We start from the raw sequence: 19,059 nt of genomic DNA, 5'->3' as shown, positions 1-19,059 counted from the left end.
TATAATAGCACCTGGGAGATAATGAAAGGATGAAGGATGGATGAAAGTAGTGGATGGCTCTGTAGGTAGCATGCTAAAAAATTACGTGATCAACCCCGATTTCCGATCACGTGTGTCCAATCTACTGTATGTGCTCAGTGAACTGGACATTACCAGCTCAGGCAACTCTAGGAACTTCAGGCCAAAGAGCAGACCAAATGATGTATAAAGAAGCCTCCAACAATCCTAAATTGGTTTATTATAAACATGATTTAGACGTTTAGAACTTCCACAATGATGGTTAGTCCAAAACTGCTGGACTGCTGTTATTTTCTCTATACTGATGGCTGCATTTTGACTGAATTCTCCGCAGCAGGTTTGTGTACAAGCCTCTTTGTGTGTGTGCTTTGCATTCCAAGTGGATTCCGTGGCTCCTGCTCGGTGTGCTTCAGGGAATTCTAGGAGAGGATTGAGTCGGTGCCATTTTCCACAGTTTGCATCATATTTTAATCATCTCAGTTTGTGTAAGGAGGAGACTACCCCTGTGTGTTTTGTTGGATCAACACCACACCTGTGTTCTCTCAGCTCCCTCAGTGTTCTTGGGTAAATTTACTGTTATTTCAGCTTGTTTGTGTCGATACATTGAATTTTGTAGGTAAAGACTGTGATTATCTGACGTTCATGTTCACTTCGTTCTGATATTTTGTAGATCTTTCTGTGAAGAAATTTAACAAGCTGTTGTCTTAGTTTTAAAGTAATAGTTTGGCAAACAAGAATATAATTGATCAATGTCTTTTTTGCTGCCAGGGCATATTTAACGTATTAGGCTAAAGTTATTTAATAGCTAAAGGTTTTTTTTTTAATATATGCAGTACCAGTCAAAAGTTTGGACACATCTTAAGTTTAGGGTTTATTTTTTCTGCATTGTAGATTAATACTAAGGTCATTTAAACTATGAAGAATAACATATGTAATTATTTAGTAAACAAAAAAAGTAAACTAGAATAGTTTTAGATTATAGATTCTTCGAAGTAGCACCCTTTCGATTAGATGAGAGCTTTGAACATCTTTCAATTTTCTCAGTCAGCTTCCCCAGAATGGCTTTCAGTCATCAGCTGTGCTGAATTGTTAAATGTTGATTACTTGTATTTCTTGCCTCTTAATGTGTTTGAGAGCAGTGTTTGAGAGAGTGTTAAGAGGTAGAGTTGGTATCAGTTTTACAGAGGACAGGAAGCTCTGCATTTATTGGCTGGTCATGATTTTTGCTGTTCTCTCACTGTATCCTCACAGTGCATTGTGCTGTTAGTAAGATTGTAGCTGGATTGTAACTTTGGCATCCCATCTTTGGCTTTTTGAGTCTTACTGGTAAAAAGAAAAATAAGCCAGTAATGAGCCAGTAACTGCAGTATAGTCCAGTTGGACTGTGGAAGTTCAGTTTGTTTTTGAAGAAAAGGGCACAGGAGTGAAGAGATGTTAAATGCTACTATCAGTTATATTTTAGCCTAGCACAGATCTCTGTTTGCATCCACTGGCTGTTGAGATCCTAATCAAGGTTTTTCTTATTCAGAGAGGCAAACTGTGGTTATGAGGCATGGTCATGAGATTCTGTTGCAACTTGTGTACCTGTATAACTAGCAGAGTATAACAGAAGATGATGTGCTGCTCTCTAGTATCAACAACAACAGATTCTCCTGATGTTATTGGAACGTTTTGCTGATTCTCAAGCTTTGAATAAAGCTTTCACTAATGGGCTGGTATTAGGTTAATTTTGGGATATTTTAAGTATAATAAGTCAATAAGGTTTTTGGAATCAGCCCTATATTGGATATGCCGTATTTTTCCAATAATAATCAAGATAATCAGAGAAAAGCACATAATTAATTGTAACATAATTATTCACAGTAACAGTAGCCACATTGCACACCTCTAGTCTGATCAACACTAGATCTGAACTCATTGCAGTTCTTTCCGCATTGTATTATTTTTATTGTACGGAATTGAACATCCAGAGGGGTATGAATTAGTTGTGAATGGATGGCTGTGTCCCCACTTTATAGAATTTATGCAATATATTAACCATAATGCTGAGGATAATAGAATCAGCTTGGCTAGGAGGGATCAGATAATGCCAGGAAAAATGCAGAAAGAATGGGAATTGTGAGGAATTCTTATATTCTTATAAGTCTTATACTGCTTTTATTAGTGTTGGCTCACAGAAATGCCTGTACAAATCCGATTGAACAAATCAATGTGTCTGAATGAGCAGGGAAGATCAAAGCTGATCCCTGTGGAGTGGTCACACACATACACACTCACACTTGCGCACACTCACACACACACACACACACACACACACACACACATACGCACTTACGCACACTCGCACAAACACACGACGAGTGATGAGTGTCCAGCAGCGCAGCAGGGTGTGTGCACAAGAGCAGGGCAGCAAACAGCTGCTGAGTTGAACCAGGGGACACTCAGCACACACACTGCCCCCTCATTAGACTGGGGAGACCCTTTTTACACACACACACACATAAACACACACACGGACGAACATGCACTGCGACGTCGGCAGGAGGACAGGCTTAGCCGATTCTCAGCCGTGCCGAATCCCGCTACATCCGCCACATGCCGTGTGCAATCTGCTCCAGACACACAACACACACTTACTCGCACACACACTTACTCACTCGCAGAGAGGAGAATGAGAATGCAGTGACACGCGAGGGAGATTATATAACTGGGAGCAGTGGCGGGGGAGCTGCAGCATATTAAGTCATTATGAGCCCCAATGCCACAGCCAGCCTGATACACTGATACCCACCAGAAGCTCCCAGTCACAGCAGAGCGCTACTACTGACCACCGTACTGTCTTTCCACCTACACACTCACACACTGTGCACTGTGTTCTAACCATTAATTATTAGAATATTGACCTTAACCTGAAATATCGATGTGGCGGAAAACTGCAGAATGCAATCAGGTCCTCTCTGCCAGTCCCAGTTTTATTTATTTTTTGTCATAAATAGCCTGCCCAGTCTTGCCAGCTGTTCTTTGACCCCCCTGTTCCGTGGTCAGAACAAAGAGTCTGACCGAATTTGCTTGGTCATCATCATTTTGTTTATTTTGTTCGGTTTTAAAGCAGTGAATTGGCAAAACTTGGAATTGTGTGCCAGTAGCAAACAATAAGTTAGGTAGTGGTCTCTTTATTTTGAGAGGAAAAAAATAAAAACTAAAACGAGAATGGTTAAGCTTAGAATTTAACTTTAATCCCCCTAGTGGCTTTTCTCCAGTCAGAATGAAATTTTAAAGAACCATTAAAGATTAGATTTTCTGTAACGTTATCAGGATGTGTCATCAGATAGTAAGGAAACTGGCTGAGTTTATGCACTGGCAGCTCTTAGCCAGTGTGCTCTTATTTGAACAGTGCAGTACATTATGAAAATCTTTGTGGTAGGTAGCCTCCAAACCTGCCCACACCATTTCCCAATGTCCCACTTCCACACTCAGGGTTGCCAGGTATAGTCAGCAGCACACAAACAGTGAACCGGGAGATATGGCTGTTTTCTGGCTAAACAGGTAATCACTGAGCTTCAGTAAGGTTGCAAACCATAATTAGGTAATTTATTACCACCACTAGTGTAGTAGAGACAGACATTTTGGAAATGTTGCTTGCAAGAGCTTTTAGTTTGTACATACTGAAGCTTTGCTGAGTTGTGGTTGAGCTGTCAGGCAGTTAGCTACTTAATCATACCATTATTGATGGGGTGTTATTGTGATGTTGGTTGAATTAACTATGCTCTGTACAAAGTTATTTATGTAAGTTTGATGTTAAATGGCCATTGTGTGTGATCTAATAAGTGGTTAGACAGCCAGATAACAAACTGGTCATCTCTCTTATTACTTTTTTTTTTCTGATCTGGACCGAATCCAAATTCTGTTTAAAACATACATTTAATATTGTATTCTTTACTTGTGTGTGCAAGCAGCTTAAATTGTAGGATTGCTGGTTTGTCTTACTGCACAATTCCCTCACTGGACAAATCGAATATTTAGTGACAAATCCACATTGCTTCTGGTCCTTTAGACTGTGTTTTAAACTTAATTAAGACAGTCCAACGGCGTTTTCAGTCCGGACCAGGTTCTGCACCTAGGTTCATGTCTTTGTTATAATATGTACATTTGGTCCAGTTGGTTTGGTTTTACACTGCAGTTTAGTTAACAGTAGTGATGGGACGATACGCTTTTTTCAGCTCCGATCCGATACCGATACAAAACTGATAAAATTGCAGATACCGATACAAATACAGATACTTTTAGTTTATTAATAGTACTATGATTAAGGTTTCATAATGAGGCTGAAACAGACCACACAGCCCTTTGAAGAGTATACACAAGTGCATTTAATGTAAATGCATTCAAAAGTCATTTATTTGACATACTTTATATGCAAATACACAGTAGTTTCCTTTCAAGTTAAATGATTTAATTTTTATTAAATATTAAAAAAAGGTAAATATTAAATACGCTAAATATTAAATTCAGGGCATTGTTTTGCTACGGTTGCGCAGGAGACTTTTATTTTGACAAGTAGCATAGAGGATTAGCTGCAATAGCTAATGGCTAACCGGTGGTGCTAACTGTACTTCCGAGCTGAATTAATCACTGTTTTTTAATAACTGATTGATTTCTTAGTGCTGGTTAGGGTTGGTAGGATCTGTGGTTTGATATTAGATGTGGATTATGGCTGTAGTTCACTTAATATAGTTATTTATTACATTCACAATGCCGGAATGCATTTGCTAACGGCTAACTGGTGTGTTTGTGCTGGTTAGTGTTTGTAGATCCTGTGTTTTTATAGGATATGTGAATTATAAATATAATTTGCTGTCAGTTCAGTGCTAGCTAGGCTAACAGACTGCTGGTGTTAATCTGTTTATTTGGACGCTGACTTTACGTGTACCGTTCTGCTGTACAGCGGTTTCAAAGTTAAAACTCTCCAGATAATTGAATTTTTATTGTAGACAAATAGCTAATGTTTACTCAGTCAGCTGCAGACTGAAGCTGCTGGATGTTCAGGGTAAACTGTGGAACTGGAATCCGGATCAGTGATGTGTTTCGTGTTAACGTTACGGCGGGTTTACTGTCCAGCTCAAGCTGTGGACTGGAATGTGGATCGGTAAGTGGATCGGACGCGCTCGCCCGATATCCGATATGTCGAATTACGTCAATATCGGCCCGATACCGATATTGTATCAGATCGGTCCCATCTCTAGTTAACAGACTAAAGACCTTTACTACATCCTGGCTATGTGGGTGGGGTTTCTCTCTCTATACTTCATATTAACTCTGGTATGTTTAAAGAATGCCTCAAATTCCTGTAATTGGTGTGAAACAGAGACTGTAAAAAAGATGGACGCCCAACCTGTGGTGGCTTCACTTTTGAGAGACGATGCTCTGTCCAGCTATACACAGTCTATGCTGTGAACGTTTAAATCATATAGAAAAATAAAATGTTTTTACACTGCTGGCAAACCGGGCCATGGTTCAGTGCAAATTCTGGTACTTTGGTCCGCTGCCCCTTTTACACCTGCTACCTTGGTTAGGACAAAAGTCTAAAAGTCCGGATCAAACAAGGTAGGTATGAAAGCAGCCTTAAACAGGCTTGGTCTGGGAGAAGGGTGCAGACTTACCCAATGAGTAGGCGTGCCTTACTCTGCAACTTCTGGTTGCAAATTTGACAAAATTGTGGATATGTTTGGCTTTTTTGTTATAAAATGTAAGGCAGTGGCACCGCAGCATCTATGTATAAAGTTATTGCATAAAAACAGATATATATGTCCTGTGGCATCATTAAAAATAAGTTAGTAGCACCTTTACTTAAAATGGTGTAGAGATGAGTAACCTTATATGACTACTTTTTAATGAATTGTTCTCTAAACTGCTCTCATAAACTTTAGGGTTTACTCAACTTTTTAGTATTATGTCTACTTAAACAGGGAGTGAATACACTGTATTTAAAAACACAACGTTTTATTTTGTGTCCACAATATACTTGTTTATCACAATAACACAATCTTTTCACAATTAAGATACAATCAGGCCATATTGCACATTTTAAACACACAACAGTAACTTTCTCTGATTTTTTTTGTTGTATTCAAATATTTTCTCTTCTACTTATAATCACAAATGCAGCATCTAATAAAGGTTGGTCTCTTTAAAAAATACTCTGATTGTTTGAATGAGTTATGAATAAGACATAATTCATTTAAAGTTTTTTTATGCTACTGCTATCATCAGCAGTAGCTGAGACTACTAAAAGATAAAGGATAAATACAAAAAAGCCCCTGAAATTGAACTGACTGGTAAGAACCTCTAATAAGCCTCATCCTGAATAAATGAGGAGAGTTTAGTCTGTTAGGCTGTCTGTTGGGTGCCATCTCTTCACTCTGTCTTCATCAGAATTATCTGTCTGCTCGACTACCTGTGTGTTTATCTGCTCCTACAGGCAGGCAGAGCTCGCACAATTTAGATGAACATAGCAATCACCTATTCTCCATGTTGTGTCATCAATAGTGCACAGTAGGAGTAATTATGATGAAATTGGTGTTCATCTTTCAAAGATGTGCGCCGACGCCTACACTAAACCAAACTAAACAATGACAATTAATTTAAGTGCTTGTTAATTCAGCAGCATATTACTGCATTTACAACTGTAAATTGGTGTCAGAGTTGTTTACTGTTCTATTCTCTATCCTCTCTTTCCCTGCGTTTGCTATGCTTTGCTGCAGTCTCTTTTAAATTCCAGCATTTCTGCAGTAAACAGAGCATCAACTGTGCCTTATACAACTTAAATTACACTTTTAATCCTTTCAGGACTACTGTATCCCATTAACTTAGTAAAATTGTGATATTGTTCTTCACTTTACTGTATCTTTTTGGATTCTCTTGGTCTGGATTGACTCACATCAACTCTACTCATAAACACACACCTGTAGCTTGTCTCTGGACATACATTAACATGCCACATGTCATGGGATATGGGACTAGTATCATGTGTCATGATTTTTGCAGTGTCCCATGGAGACTTAAGAACAGTCCTTATGTTAAATGCATGTGGGGACAATTGTTTCGGAGTTTTAAATGATTCTTTATAGACCCTAACCCTACACCCAACCCTAACCCTGAAGGCCAATGAATGTAAACAATTATGTTTAGAACCTAACGTCTAAGAACACCGTAGACTAAATTGTAGCTCATAGGAAATGTAACTATGTGTTGTGAACAGCCGCAGCTGTGATTGGTCCGCTGGGCCTCGCATTTCCACCCACACATTCCTGCATTTGTGGTTTAAACCGGTTTAAGCGACGCAGAGCCACCGGTATGCACATGCATTATAAATGCTTTATGCTGTGTAGCGCATTCTCCCTGGATACACATAGGCTAAGGCATAGGTTCGACGCAGAAGTATACATTGGGCTTAAGCTTAACCCTTACAATGAATTAACCATAAAACCTAACCATACCCAAACCTTACTCTAAACCTTAAATCCTACCATAAACCTAACATTAAATTTTAAGATTACAGTTGGATTAGAGTTGAGTGTAAGGTTAAATTCAATAGAGAAGCTTTAATATTCATCATAGAGCTAAGTTGCATTTAAAAGATGTAAAGTTGAATGTTGGTCAAATGTTATTTGAGCATCTATGAGGAATCTATAATGGATCAACCAAATAAAATGAAACCATGCTTTCTATTATGTATAGCCGGTACACAAAGGATACTGTGGGTTGTAGAATGATAATCGCCCAGCTAATTTCAGAAAAAAAAATTCCCTTTAAAAAAAAATCCCTTTTTCCCCTTAATAAATGAAATTATCATTTAAAAACTACTTTTTTGTATTTACTCAGGTAATCTATGTCTGATATTTAAGTTAATAATCCGAAAAATGTAAGTATGACAAAAAAGCAAAAAAAAAAAAAAAAAAAAAAAGAAATCTGTAAGGGGGCCAATACTTTTTCATAGCACTGTATAAACACAGGGTGAGGGAACCCAGGTATAAATAAAAGTGCTTTCGTTCAGAACTGAAGGATGTTCTGTGCCCATTTTTAAGCTGTGGGATTTCTTTGACTGATGGGACTGACCTTGCTCAAGGCTGCTGAACAGAGCTGCGCTGTTAGGAAGTATGTTTAAGATGTCGTGCTCTATTACCCGTAGCGCACCTGGAGGCATATTGCTCAGTGCTCTTGCTCTATTAGCAGCCTTTGGAGCTGCAGAATATGATGAGTGACCATGACAAAAAAGGTCTGATTTGATTCCAGGTTGACTTTAATGACTTTGTCTGAACAGATATGGTAAAGGTTTGGTGCTTTATTCTGGGTGTTTTTCTGAATTATGGCATTCACATGAGCCATAATCAGTTGAGCTGTAAATAAATCAAGCTACAGTGGTGATTGAATGTTTGTAAATTCTTTAGGATTTTCTATATTTCTGCATAAATATGTCCTAAAACATCATTTTAAAAGTAGATAAAGAGAACCATGTTAAACAAATGAGACAGAAAATTACATTTGGTCATTTATTCATTGATAAAAATGATCCAATATAACATATTTTTATGTGGAAAATGTAGATTGTACAAGCACATAGGCTAATGAGAATGTTCATGAATCCATCATTAGGAAAACACTGAACAACACTGGTGTGCATGACCAGGTTGTGCAATGAGAAAGCAACTGCTCTCCAAAGAGAACCACACAGCTCATCTGCAGTTTGCTGAACATCTTGTCATCCTGTTGGAAGAATGTTTTAAGGAAGGATGAGACCAAACTTTTTGGTTTAAATATACAGTGCTATTTTTGAAGAAGGAAAAACACTGCATTCCAGCCTAAGAACCCTATCCCATCTGTGAAACATGGTGGTGCTAGTATCATGGTTTTGGTCCTTTTGCTGCATCTGAGCATGGATGGCTTGCCCACATTGATGGAACAATACATTTTAAATTATATCAAAGAATTCTGAAGGAAAATGTCAGGATATCTGTCCTTGAACTGAATTTCAGAAGAATGTGGTTCATGCGACAAGGTAGTGACCTGTTGATCCACCAAAGAATGTTTTAAAAAGAATGAAGTTATTGTTTTGGAATGGCCAAATCAAGGTCCGACCTCAATCGAATGAAAATATTAAGGAAGGATCTGAAGCGAAAAGTTAATGCGAGAAAACCCACCGACATTTAAGCTGTTCTGTACGGAGGAATGGGCTAAAATCCCTCTAAGCCGGTGTGCAGGAAACATTTAGTTGCAAAGGGGGCCACACCAGATACTGAAAGCAAAGGTTCACATACTTTTGGCGCATCATTTTTCTTAATAAATTAATGACCAAGCATAATATTTTTGTCTCACTTGTTTAACTGGTTTCTCTTCATCTGTTTTTAGGATATCAGAAAATCTGATGATTTTTTTAGGTCTTATTTATGCATAAATATAGAAAATCTGAGACATCTACAATTGAGTTGACCAGATAATGATGATAGATGATAATGGACTATTATGTTACATTGTTGGATTTGGTCATAAGTTTATTTTTTAGTTTTTGATCCTAACATTAAAACTATTCTCAATAATTTGGTTGACATTTTTACTATTTTTTATACGAATGTGGGCCTACATGCAGGATTTAAGGAGTAAAAAGTCATGATTTCAGGGAGTTTAGAGCGCCTGTGTTTCAATAAAAATATCATTATTTGAAGCCATGAATTGATACAATATAATACGATATAATTAAAACCATACTATACATTGAAATATTGATATGTTTTAGCCACCCATACTGGAAAACACTTTGGGACATAGGGTCCATATGGTTCAGTTCGTGAGGCTTTATATCATTTCAAAATTGTTTTAAAATATCCTGGACATTCACAGACCTGCATTCACACTCCTCTTTTTTCTATTGTCAGTATAGATACACACTGTTCATCTCTCTTCTGAGGAAGAAAGATCGCAGAGGCACACGTTTGCAAAGAGATATAGAGAAAGAGAAAGGCAGGGGTTTAAGACTGAGATCATGTTAGAGAAATGGAGTTTATATAATGATAGAGAAGAAAGAAAGAGAGATGGAGAGAAAAGAATTGGGATCACAGGAACTGAGCATGAGCCGCAGATAAGGGGAGAGAGAAAAATGATCAAGTGAGTGAAAGGGAAGAAAAGCATTGTTGGATTGAATCACACATAGAGAAAGTGGGGAGAGTGATCGAGTGAGTGAGTGTGGGTGGGTGGGTGTGTGTGAGTAAGAGTGAGAGAGAGAGAGAAAGAGAAAGGAGAAAGAAAAGAAAAGATAGAGAGAGCAGTTGAGTCAGATTTCATCTCCATCACTCACACTGTGCTGCTCGTCTGCATGCTGAGACTGAGACTGATTCTCTCTCTCACACACACACACACACACACTCATGCACGCACACACTCACGCATGCACATACAATGTTTTTTTAATTCCACCTTTCTTCCTTCTGTTTTTTATGTGGGGTATTGTGCTATATCACCCTAAGTGACCCCCCCCCCCTTTGATACAAACCTTTTTTTTCTTTCTCTCTCTCTCTTTCGTCCTTTCTCTCTGTCTCTTTCTTTTTTTCCCCACTCTGTGTTGTACCTCTACCCCTTTCTTTCTTTTGCTCTCCTATTCTCTCCATCACTTATTCTTTCAATCTGTTTCCTCTACTTTACTCTTCTCTTTTTCTCTCTCTTTCTCTCTCTCTCTCTCTCTCTCTCTCACTTATTCTCTGTCTCTCTCCCTTATTTCCTCATCTCTCTAATACTCACACTCTTTCTTGTTCTGTCTTTCTTATTCTCTCTTTTCTCTATCCCTCTCTTTAAGCCTTTCTCTCACTCTTAATTTTCTCTCTGTCTTTCTGTTTCCGCCTAATTCTCTCTCTCCCTCTCTCGCGCTCCCTCTCTCTCTGGTTATAGAAAGCCATTTGTCCTTGTCAAACTAGTAAGGCTTTAATTTGATTGATGATTTATTCATTCATATTTAATTAATTGTGCTATTGATTGAAGACCCTGCTCTCCCCCCTCCCTCTTTCTCTCTCTCTCTGCAGTACTATGAGATGTCCTACGGTCTCAACATTGAGATGCACAAGCAGGTAAGATTGTGTGTGTGTGTGCGTGTACAGGGCAGGCCTTTTTACACAGCTCATGCTGCAGCTACACACACTTACATATCCAGAACAGACTGACCACTGGGGAAAGGGATCCTGAATACAAGCTAAAGTCAGGAGGCACAGCTAGGAGGCAGTGTGTTCCAGAGACCTCTCTGACTTCCATCAGCTGCCCTTCTCATTTTTTATACTTTTTACAGTAGAGGGAATTTCTGTTATACAGATCAAAAAGCATTTCATTTCTTCTCAGAAATAATTAATAAATTATCGTAAACCATTTTAAAATGAAATCTGCTACAGGGGATTTGATGTCCACCATTTTGACTCACTTTACGTGTTGCTGATTTTCGTTTCGCATAAATCTGTTGTGTTCTTCAAATCGCTCTGAATATTGACTGCATTTCTCAGCTGTATAAGAAGAGTTCTTTTATGATGTAGCGACTGAGAAATTCAGCTTACCTCAACTATGACCTAGGTATGTAGACGGAGGGTGGCAGTGTTGGCTGTTCTACTCACTTGTTTATATGCGTCCACATGTTGGCCATATTGGAGAGGTCAAGAGGTTGAGATATTGAGATTCTTGATTAAAGCATCTGTTACTTGCTCATTACTTAGCACACTTTTTCTTTATGAATTGTAATTTCTAATTTCTTGTAATTATTTACATCAGAAGGCTGATAACTTCCACAAAAACTGACCCACTGTGATTAATAAAATTATGGATGCACCAATGTGGGAATTCTGAGCTGATGTCGATATCTCATATTACACATTTATATATCTTCCAAAGCCAATTTACACATTTATAAGTTACAGAGAGATTAGACACACCAGAATACTTTTAGAAACACATATAAAATGTTATATAACATGTATTTTAGCTTTCAATCAACTGTACAATACAATGAAAGGTTTCTTCTTTTTTAATTTAACAGATTAAATAATACAATATACAGTAGATTTTAAAACTAATAATAATAAACCAAAATAGTATCATTCAATGGATTTTAAAGTAGCACAGCCAACATCGACCAATTGTAGTAGTGCAGCCAGTGGCTCTTGGTCCTTTTTGGCCAATACCGATTAGTGGGGTGCCATAACAAAACTTCCATATCAAGATATCGTGATATTCTTGAAAGATATCTATTTTATATTTACTTTATTATTTACTTTATTATTTACTTTACTTTATTATTTACTTATTTACTTTACTTGTGTTTTCGCGGTTTACATGCACTAAATATGCCACACTTTAGTTTTGTGGTGGATTTTAGCTATTAGCTTTTTTTACATTGTTGTTACACTATTATTGTTTTATACAAAATCAGGGTTGTGGTAAGTTACTGTAACAAAATGTTCATTTTGCTAAAGTGATGTAGTCTTGCATTTAATTAAAATGTGCTATCGCAAAAATTTTTACTTTAGGGGCATATTGCCCACTCCTAATACCAATATAATTCCAATATCATTGTGCATCCATAAAATTACATTAACCTCACTGCTAAGCAAAGTAAAAAACAGCTACAGTCAGTTGGTGCTCTCTGCTCTCTGCTTCACCAGCTTCATGGTCACATCTATGAATAAACATCACACAAACATAAATGTCAATCACTGCCTTCTCCCTGTTGTTCAGTCCAGTCCAGCCTCTGGAGTGCTGTGTCCTTCGAACAGTGTAATTTTGGACAGTGCCTTTCCTAAACTGCTGCACTGTAACTGTACAGAATGCAGAAGGCAGTGTAGTATTGAACTTGGTAAAATGCCAACACTGTCAACCATGTTCTATATGTAGAGCTAGCACAGTTCATCCCACAGACTGAGGTACAGCTGAGAGGGAGGGTCTTTATTATTATTAAAATATAAATTAATCTAGACTATGTAGTGACCTTATCTTGAGGTTAAATGTCTCTAAATAAAAAAAACTCAGCATGCAGTTACATGCCTCAGACATATATGTTAATGATTGCAGGAGTGGTTAGACACTGTGTTTTACTACAATAGGGTATACAAGTGTTTCCCCCCAATGACTGATTACATATTTACTCACTAAATAATTACTTCTTTCCACATTTAAACAACATCTAGACATTTAAATACCTGCTAAATCTCATCTTCAGCTGTTTCTATTGTTTTTTGAGATGGAGGACATGGCATGAATAATCGTTGACTAATCGAAAAAATAATCATCAGATTAGTTGACTACTAAAAAAACATTAGTTGCAGCACTAGTGGACACGTCATTAGACTGGAAGACGCAGGATGGTCAATTTGACAAATAGCCTTACTTTGTCAATTTTTAGGAATGTCTCTGCCCAATTTTATAGAATTCCTTTTTAGAAGCATCAGCCTCGCATACAACAATAGAGTGAAATGCAGGAGTTTGTTTTTTGATGTATTTTATATTTTGAGCAACCACAAATCCAACTCTGCCTGTGAGGAACACACACACACACATTCATTTTCTAAGGCATACATATACATTTCACATATGGTTACTCTCATAAAAAACATACACATACATTCACATACACTCTTCCTCTACTTCATTTCCTCCTGCTTTCCAGCTCATTGGCAGCAATGTATGTGTGTGGGTCTGTCTATATATATGTGTGTATGTGTGTGTGTATGTTCCTTGTCAGATACTGCACTTGACTGATGACTTACTCAAGGTGACTCAAGGCTTTTGTGATGGATTGCACACATGCAGCTGAACGAGCTGCTGGTGATGATCAGAGCTGGTTAGTGGTTTACTGTATCACTGCAGCTCAGGGCTTTACATGATATTTGCCTGATGTGAGAGAGGATGGAGAGATGTGTGAGAGTGGAGATGTAAGAGAGGATGGAGAGATGTGTGAGAGTGGAGATGTGAGAGAGGATGGAGAGATGTGAGAGAGTGGAGATGTGAGAGAGGATGGAGAAGTGTGTGCGAGTGGAGATGTGAGAGAGGATGGAGAAGTGTGTGAGAGTGGAGATGTGTGAGAGGATGGAGAAGTGTGTGAGAGTGGAGATGTGAGAGAGGATGGAGAAGTGTGTGAGAGTGGAGATGTGAGAGAGGATGGAGAGATGTGTGAGAGTGGAGATGTGAGAGAGGATAGAGAGATGTGTGAGAGGATGGAGAAGTGTGTGAGAGTGGAGATGTGTGAGAGAGGATGGAGAAGTGTGTGAGAGTGGAGATGTGAGAGAGGATGGAGAAGTGTGTGAGAGTGGAGATGTGAGAGAGGATGGAGAGATGTGTGAGAGTGGAGATGTGAGAGAGGATAGAGAGATGTGTGAGAGGATGGAGAAGTGTGTGAGAGTGGAGATGTGTGAGAGGATGGAGAAGTGTGTGAGAGTGGAGATGTGAGAGAGGATGGAGAGATGTGTGAGACTGGAGATGTGAGAGAGGATGGAGAGATGTGTGAGAGTGGAGATGTGAGAGAGGATGGAGAGATGTGTGAGAGTGGAGATGTGTGAGAGGATGGAGAAGTGTGTGAGAGTGGAGATGTGTGAGAGAGGATGGAGAGATGTGTGAGAGTGGAGATGTGAGAGAGGATGGAGAGTTGTGTGAGACTGGAGATGTGAGAGAGGATGGAGAGATGTGTGAGAGTGGAGATGTGAGAGAGGATGGAGAAGTGTGTGAGAGTGGAGATGTGAGAGAGGATGGAGAAGTGTGTGAGAGTGGAGATGTGTGAGAGGATGGAGAAGTGTGTGAGAGTGGAGATGTGAGAGAGGATGGAGAAGTGTGTGAGAGTGGAGATGTGAGAGAGGATGGAGAGATGTGTGAGAGTGGAGATGTGAGAGAGGATAGAGAGATGTGAGAGAGGATGGAGAAGTGTGTGAGAGTGGAGATGTGTGAGAGGATGGAGAAGTGTGTGAGAGTGGAGATGTGTGAGAGAGGATGGAGAGATGTTTGAGAGTGGAGATGTGAGAGAGGATGGAGAGATGTGTGAGACTGGAGATGTGAGAGAGGATGGAGAGATGTGTGAGAGTGGAGATGTGAGAGAGGATGGAGAGATGTGTGAGAGTGGAGATGTGTGAGAGGATGGAGAAGTGTGTGAGAGTGGAGAGAGGATGGAGAGATGTGTGAGAGTGGAGATGTGTGAGAGGATGGAGAAGTGTGTGAGAGTGGAGATGTGTGAGAGAGGATGGAGAGATGTGTGAGAGTGGAGATGTGAGAGAGGATGGAGAGTTGTGTGAGACTGGAGATGTGAGAGAGGATGGAGAAGTGTGTGAGAGTGGAGATGTGTGAGAGGATGGAGAAGTGTGTGAGAGTGGAGATGTGTGAGAGAGGATGGAGAAGTGTGTGAGAGTGGAGATGTGAGAGAGGATGGAGAAGTGTGTGAGAGTGGAGATGTGAGAGAGGATGGAGAGATGTGTGAGAGTGGAGATGTGAGAGAGGATAGAGAGATGTGTGAGAGGATGGAGAAGTGTGTGAGAGTGGAGATGTGTGAGAGGATGGAGAAGTGTGTGAGAGTGGAGATGTGTGAGAGATGTTTGAGAGTGGAGATGTGAGAGAGGATGGAGAGATGTGTGAGACTGGAGATGTGAGAGAGGATGGAGAGATGTGTGAGAGTGGAGATGTGAGAGAGGATGGAGAGATGTGTGAGAGTGGAGATGTGTGAGAGGATGGAGAAGTGTGTGAGAGTGGAGATGTGTGAGAGAGGATGGAGAGATGTGTGAGAGTGGAGATGTGAGAGAGGATGGAGAGTTGTGTGAGACTGGAGATGTGAGAGAGGATGGAGAGATGTGTGAGAGTGGAGATGGGAGAGAGGATGGAGAGATGTGTGAGAGTGGAGATGTGAGAGAGGATGGAGAGATGTGTGGGAGTGGAGATGTGTGAGAGTGGAGATGTGAGAGGATGGAGAAGTGTGTGAGAGTGGAGATGTGAGAGAGGATGGGGAGATGTGTGAGAGTGGAGATGTGAGAGAGGATGCGAGATGTGTGAGAGAGTGGAGATGTGAGAAGAGGATGGAGAGATGTGTTAGAGTGGAGATGTGAGAGAGGATGCGAGATGTGTGAGAGAGTGGAGATGTGAGAAGAGGATGGAGAGATTTGTGAGAGTGGAGATGTGAGAGAGGATGGAGAGATGTGAGAGAGTGGAGATGTGAGAGAGGATGGAGAAGTGTGTGAGAGTGGAGATGTGTGAGAGAGGATGTAGAGATGTGAGAGAGGATGGAGAGATGTGTGAGAGAGTGGAGATGTGAGAGAGGATGGAGAAGTGTGTGAGAGTGGAGATGTGAGAGAGTAGAGATGTGAGAGAGGATGGAGATATGTGTGAGAGTGGAGATGTGAGAGAGTAGAGATGTGAAAAGAGGATAGAGAGATGTGTGAGAGTGGAGATGTGAGAAGAGGATGGAGATATGTGAGAGAGTGGAGATGTGAGAGAGTAGAGATGTGAGAGAGGATGGAGATATGTGTGAGAGTGGAGATGTGAGAGAGTAGAGATGTGAAAAGAGGATAGAGAGATGTGTGAGATTGGAGATGTGAGAGAGAATGGAGAAGTGTGAGAGTTGAGCTGAGCTGAGCTGAGTTGCACAGATTTGAGTTGAACCGAGTTGTGTTAAGCTGGGTGAGCTAAGCTGAGTTTAAGTGGGTAGAGTTATGTTAAACTAATTTGTGTTAATTTAGGTGAGTTTAGTTGAGTTGAAGTGATTTGAGTTGAGCTGAGCTGAGTTCAGTGTGAGAAGTTTAACTGGATGAGACACAGCACTCTGCTGCTGTGAATGTAGGTCACAATCACACATCCACAGGGCTTTAACAAGTGTGTGTGAGTGTATGTGTGTGTGTGTGAGGAGGGGTGGCTTAGAAACGCTGGTCCATTTCCCCTCTCACAGCTACACCAATAGCAACACACTAATCACTCTGACTGTCTGCGCCAGAAGAGATGAATAGAGAGTGATGGAGAGAGGGCAACACAGAGAGAGAGAATGAGAAAGCAAAAGAGAGAGTGGTATAGAAGGAGAGAGACGAACAGACAGAAGAGAGAGAGAGAGACAGAAGGAGAGACAGACAGACTAACGGGTGGAAGAAAGAGGAGAACAGAAGGAAAGTGAGAGACTGACAGATGGAAAGGAAGACAGGAAGAGAAAATACTGACAGAAAAAGAAAGGAAAGGTACAGTAGAAGAAAGACGGACAGACATGAGGAAACAAAGAGAGGTACAAAAGGTGAGCAATGGACAGACTTAAGGGAACACAGGGACAGACAGACAGTCAGAGGAGACTGAAGAGAAGAGCAAAAGAAGAGTGAGAAACAGACAGATAGAAGAGAAGACAAAGAGGTACAGATGGAGAGAGATGAACAGAAAGAAGGGAAAAGAGAGAGAGATAAAGACTTAAAAAGAGACAGACAGACCAAAAGAGGGAGGAAACAGGGGAACAGAAGGAAGGTAAGAGACAGACAGACAGAAAGGAAGAGAGAGGTACAAAAGAAATAGAGAGAGACCGACAGAAAGGGAAACAGAAAGGTACAGAAGGAGTGAGAGATGGACAGAAAAAGGAAAAGAGAAGTACAGAAGGAGTGAGAGATGACAGACAGAAAAGACAAGAAAAGGTAGAGCAGGGAAGAGAGAGAGACAGACAGACAGACAAAACAGAAAAAAGACAGACAAGGGAAGAGAGCGAGGGGTACAGAAGGAGAGAGACAGACAGACAAAATGAGAGAGAGAGAGGAGTACAGAAGGAGAGAGACACACATTAGCAAAGAGAAAGACAGACAGACAAGGCAAGAAGAGGGGTATAGAAGGAGAGAGAGAGACACAGACAGATAAGGGTAGAGAGAGAGAGGTACAGAAGGAGAGAGAGACACAGACAGACAAGGCAAGAGAGGGGTACAGAAAGAGAGGGAGACACAGACGGATAAGGGAGAAGAGAGAAGGGTACAGAAGGAGAGAGAGAGAAACGCAGAACAGAAGAGAGAGAGACAGATAGATAGAAAAGGGTAGAGAGAGAGATACAGACGGAGAGAGAGAATGACACAGACAGACAAGGCAAGAGAGGGATACAGAAGGAGAGACACAGACAGATAAGGGAAGAGAGAGAGGGGTACAGAAGAATAGAGAGAGACACACAGATAAGGTATGCGAGAGAGGGGTACAGAAGGAGAGAGAGACAGACAGATAAGGGAAGAGAGAGAGGGGTACAGAAGAATAGAGAGACACACAGATAAGGGATGCGAGAGGGGTACACAAGGAGAGAGAGAGACTCAGAACAGAAGAGAGAGACAGATAAGGGTAGAGAGGGAGGGGTACAGAAGGAGAGAGAGAGATACACAGTAGGGCTGGACCCGAATATTCGGGTATTCGGATATTCGTTCGTTGAGTAGGTATTCGGTTTTTAATTTTGGTATTCGGATATTCGTTTTTTTTCTCCTTTCCAGAGTTCCACCTCACTCTAACCACTTCTGTTTTCGCGGGTCCCGTCAGAATATCTTGCGCGCGGGACAGAACTGAACTGTTATTGGCTGGAGCGGGAGTTTAATCCAGACGATGCGGGAGCAAATTAATAAATAGTTAAGAAAACTGTAATAATTGTAAAAAAAAAAAAAAAACCTAAAGAAAACTCTCAACGCGCAGGATGGACCGACACACACACGCACACACCGATGGTGTTTGGACTGGGGTAAGGAACGGGACCGCACTATGTGGCGGGCGGGCGCGGGATTAAAAGAAGCAATTTTTTTGCGGAGCGGTAACGAGACAGAAACGCGGGAGCGTGGAAGAGTGGGTTTAAAAATCAGTCTCGCGCAGACCTCTATTATACATGATAAAAAAAAATGCAGGCTCTTCGAAACTGATTTATATAATAAAACGTAAGGGGTAATGTGGCAACAGTAGGGGCTAAATCGGTTACAAAAGCCTGGCCTACAAAAATGATGTCTGAACGAATTTCCTCTTATCTAATATAATTTAAAATGGTTTAAAAATATAAAATAATTTCTA

General features: G+C 40.3%; 1 protein-coding gene across 6 annotated transcripts in view; it reads left to right on the top strand.

The window, feature by feature from the left end:
* Positions 1–19,059, top strand: part of tle2b (TLE family member 2, transcriptional corepressor b) — a 108,631-nt gene that overhangs the window by 40,492 nt on the left and 49,080 nt on the right. For all 6 annotated transcript variants that reach the window (XM_015601293.3, XM_049466016.1, XM_049466015.1 and 3 more), the window contains one exon: positions 11,085–11,129. In XM_015601293.3, coding sequence (XP_015456779.2) covers positions 11,085–11,129 — 45 coding nt within the window. The remainder of the gene's footprint in view (positions 1–11,084; positions 11,130–19,059) is intronic.

This window comes from Astyanax mexicanus, chromosome 16 (assembly GCF_023375975.1).
Source record: "Astyanax mexicanus isolate ESR-SI-001 chromosome 16, AstMex3_surface, whole genome shotgun sequence".
Classification (NCBI taxonomy): Eukaryota; Metazoa; Chordata; class Actinopteri; order Characiformes; family Acestrorhamphidae; genus Astyanax; species Astyanax mexicanus.
The sequence above is the reverse complement of the archived record's forward strand: the minus strand, read 5'-3'. Positions and strand labels throughout refer to the sequence as shown.